This window comes from Meleagris gallopavo, chromosome 3 (assembly GCF_000146605.3).
Source record: "Meleagris gallopavo isolate NT-WF06-2002-E0010 breed Aviagen turkey brand Nicholas breeding stock chromosome 3, Turkey_5.1, whole genome shotgun sequence".
NCBI classification, from domain to species: Eukaryota; Metazoa; Chordata; class Aves; order Galliformes; family Phasianidae; genus Meleagris; species Meleagris gallopavo.
The window spans coordinates 46,645,472-46,650,013 of record NC_015013.2 but is presented as its reverse complement, the minus strand read 5'-3'; the positions used below and the strand labels follow the sequence as shown (position 1 = coordinate 46,650,013).

At 36.5% G+C, this 4,542-nt stretch overlaps 1 protein-coding gene across 1 annotated transcript in view; it reads left to right on the top strand.

The window, feature by feature from the left end:
• The first annotated feature begins 1,130 nt into the window (after positions 1-1,130).
• Positions 1,131-4,542, top strand: part of LOC104910285 (cadherin-7) — a 41,370-nt gene continuing 37,958 nt past the window's right edge. The window contains exon 1 of the mRNA XM_031552860.1: positions 1,131-1,158. Coding sequence (XP_031408720.1) covers positions 1,131-1,158 — 28 coding nt within the window. The remainder of the gene's footprint in view (positions 1,159-4,542) is intronic.

Genomic DNA, 4,542 nt, shown 5'->3' with positions numbered 1-4,542 from the left:
GCCCAGAACTGGACACAGTACTCCAGATGAGACCTTACCAGGGCAGAGTAGAGGGGGAGGATCACCTCCCTCGACCTGCTGGACACGCTCTTCTTAATGCACCCCAGAATGCCATTGGCCTTTTTGGCCACGAGGGCACACTGCTGGCTCATGGCCAACCTGTCGTCCACCAGGATGCCCAGGTCCCTCTCTGCAGAGCTCCTCTCCAGCAGCTCATCCCCCAGCCTGAATACATGCACTTATAAATTTACGCACTTTCAAAGCTTTTATTATCATATCAAGACAACTGGTAAGAGGAGAGGATGGCTCATGTAAAGAATTAGATAACTGAAAGAAAAGGAATCAGAGTCAATAAGAGGAAGAATTCTCCAATGTATCTACTTGTTAGTAATATAGCTTTTAGATGCTTGAAGAAATAAAACATATGGTAATGTATTTGTAAGATAGTAAGATAAATATTCTTTTATATATGCTGAAAAATATGGCAGTTAATATATACTATTTAATAAATATATGTAAATATTTATCAATTGAACATTAAAACATATACTTGTCAAGTATGTTTTCCCTTTGAAAAGAGAATTCATAATGCGAAGTGCTTAGTAATCTTACTAGATGACTCAGAGGAACAAGTTTTCTGAGCAGAATGATAAGTGTGTGACTTCTGTTTACTTCAATAAGAGATGGATTTTCATTCTAAAAGTACAGAGTAATAAGGCATTGTTTCTGTAACTCACATTGAATAATATCATCAGTTAGTCACCCTTATGCTGGTACTCTTGATCATATCCGGAACTGAAGTGAGTATCCAGACAGACAAAAATGGTCTTTCCAAATATCCTGGCAATGAGGAAGATTTCTTCCCTAGGTAGCCAAGATTGTGGCTTCTAGTCAGTTCTGACTGATAGGTCCATTTTCTGCTGGGGATCAGCCAGTTTATCTTAATCCCTACCCAAAAATAGAGAAGAAAGTGGCAAGACAAAAAGAGGTTAGAGCGGTAATTATTTACCAGTTTGCCATTGCAGTGGGGAAGTGTTTGTTTATGGGATACTGACTGTCAGTGTGATTTGTAGATGAAGCTCAAGTTAATGAGTCTATCCTTGGTCCCTGTATAAGCTGTTTAGAAACAAATGGTTCTTCCTTTTCACTCAGAACAAGGTAAGTAAATATAATATGTCCTCAGTTTATGATTTTCTAAAGCTGAATGTAAAAAAAATGCTTGACAGATCGTCCTGTCCCACATCAAAATAATAGCCTGAAAAGAGAGCTCCCCCCTCAGTTCCTCTTTCTTTCTGGGAGAGAGATTCAAATAAAAAACACGTCAGACTTCAGTGAATTCATTCAATTTATATTTCTGAAATGGAGTTATCTATATCTGAAGCAGTCATCTATACTTTTTCAGTAATTAATAGGATAACTTTTATTTATTCACTGGTTTCTGACACTTTTCATGGGTAAGACAAATAATGGCAATTAAGTGATCAGGAAGTAATCAATAAAATTGCTATATACCTCAAAGTTTGTTGAATACCTTGGGCCAGTGGAAAGAAGAGGAAAGTCTACTAGGAAATATATACATTTCATATTTCAGTTTTTAAGCTGTAGGGAAAAAAAGAAAGAAAGAAAAAAAAAAAAGAAGAGAGAACAAGTTGAAATTAATCAAAGAGTCAAAACATTACTGTGAAAAATATTTCATCCACTGTACATAGTAGGGAATGTTCTGTTAGAAACATCATCCACAACAGTAATTGGGGCAGACAGCTTCAACAAGACACCTAGAAGATTTTTTATTTTTTATTTAATTATTTCATTCATTCTGCCACTGCTTAAATGAGAGGGGAAAAAGATGCCCATGCAAATCATGGCTTACTTTCTACTGCTAGGCATGAAAGAGACTCTTCTGCATCCATTTGCTTTTAGGTGATAGTTTCCACACAGCAATAGAAGGTGCTAGAAAATATCCCTAAAAAGAAGGAAAAAAGAAACTTTTTAGTCCTCAGAATTTTCAGTCTTTGAGCATCGTGTTCAATCATTGACAGAATGAATATTGGCTGTCTCTCACTCTTGGTGCATTAGGAAGAAAAAAAACAACTACAAAGGTAGTAGAGGAGACTTTAGGAAGGTTGTGGTATACACCCATCAGGGATGCAGGCTGCTGACAAAAGCTAGAACAAACAATCTTTTTACTGTTTCCTTTTGACATAAGTTCAGAAACACTAGTTAAAGCATAGAAAAGATTCTGCTCATACATCAGAGCAGAATTTTTAACAATTACAAAAGAAAAGTGTCTTATTTCATACATTTTGCTTTCAGTTATTATTTAATTAATATAGTCCCCTACTTTCTAAACAATTCAAGGCAGTCTTCTCTCCCAGAAAGCCAACAGGAATTTTAGTTAAATTATAGTCAATTCCACTATTTGAATCACTCAATTTTCCCCTCCTTTTATTTATTCAGCTTTTACAGAAACTCTTCATGCTAAATAAAACAAACAACTCTGGATTGTCCTTTGACTGTGTACAGAACTCCAAATTATTATTAAACACAATTGTATCATCAGATGGAAGTAGCTACCTAGATGTTAGATTATAATTTTACCACTATCCAGAATTTCAAAAATTATGAAAATTGAACACAAAGGTATTGTTTGTGTTCAGCATTCAATTTTGAATTCCATTGTCACAACAGAGTTAATTTTCAAATATAATTGAATAAGCCACTGTCAAAGAAAGATTCAAGTTTAAAGCTATTAGGAATTTGAAAAATATGTCCATAGCCAATAAAGTTTATTAATTGATTTTACTTTTATGTCACTTGAAATGCATACCTAAAGACAAGGTTGACTGGGAAAAGAAAACAAATGCTTCCTGACTGGAATAACATGTTCCTGTTAGAAAGATACTGAATTAATTATACAACCTTTTAAAAGTAATCATGGAAATGCTGATAAAACTTCAATAAACCATGTGCAAAGCCTAAACTAATAGTGTTGCAATTTTCTGGGACAGGCTTTGCTCTCTTACAGGTCATGGTTAGTTGATAGTTGCAGGCCACATATAGAGCAGTGTGGCTCAGTACCCACAAGATCCTGTCACAAAGTCATGAAAGCTCCATGCTACTGTTTGCTCTGCAAACATGGAGCAATCAGCAAAGTCAGCAGCCATGTAAGAGATGTTAAAAATGAGGAATGCATAGAAATGGCTGAGAGTACCTATTGCTATCTGACATAAAAGACATTCATTTCACACTCTGCATCCAAGTATTTTTAGGCGCTAGACTCCACACTGCAACAGGAGGCAGCAGGAAATATCCCTAACAAGGAAAAAACAGAGGAGAAAGCATGGCCAAAGGAGAGGGTTATGAAGGTGCTATTTCCAGCCATATTCTAAATGGTTAACAGCAAGATCAGATTGCATTTGCCAAGGCAATGAAAGTACATTTCACTAATTGAAATGTGAGCTGGCAGAGAGCACACAAATTTGAGTTGTGTGGATGGCTAGAAAAGAGTATTTGAGTATATGGTTACACTCCAGACACTAGCAGAGCAGTACAATTGAGTTTATTGGAAAGGTTCATTACAGTTTAAACTATCCATGCTTCAACCGGCTCTCTGAAGAGCAAGTGGCACCTTGCCATGTCAGCACACTGAACAGCGTGAGTGGGCTACCCAAGTATTTCCTTGTATTTGCTTTACATGATGCATTGCAATAGGAGTTAGACACTGTGAGGGGAGTATTTTCATCTTCTTCTTGGATTAGGAGAGTAAAAAATAAAATGAAGATAATGTTCTGCCGCTGGTATTTTCTGAATCTGTTTCTTTCTCTTCTGTGGTGCCAAGAGAGGGGATTCTGCTACATCTGTACTTCAAGCCATCTGATTAGCAAATTAAAGGGTAAGTGGAAGAACTGCCGATAACAAGCAAGTGGGTATTTTCACGGGAAGTTTTCTAAACTTATTTATTTATTTATGTATTTATTTATTTATTTATGAGTACAGTAGCATGTATTAGAAAAAACAAATTACAAAGATGTTTTACTCCTGTGGACATAGGTTGTGTCTGTGGAAAAACACAGAATATTGCATCTTTTATGGTACTTCTCTGTAAAATAATTGTGATAGCCTTGACAAGTCCAAGGGCTTACTCACAGTCACTTTACAGTCTTGGAAGCAACTCAAGAGGATGGAGAATAGAAAGTCAAGGGCCTGGCAGGTTCATGAATCTTCTGCTTCCTTTGCAGGAGAGAATGCTGTCAGGTGACTATGTGTAGTGGTGGTAGCAAACTTATTTATAGGCTATTTAAAACTATTTCATCCCTCAAACTAGTATTGCTGCAGTTGTGAGATGGCAAGTATGTATGATTCTAATTACTGCCATCAGATTGCAAGCATGGTAACAAACACTGGAAAATATGCAGACTTGCACAATTTTAAATCAGGCAAAGATGTGTGTATGAAAAAATGGTGCTCAGCCAGAAGGATTAATAGTGCATTGTGGAAAGGAGAGGAAAGGGAAAGGGAAAGGGAAAGGGAAAGGAAAAGGGA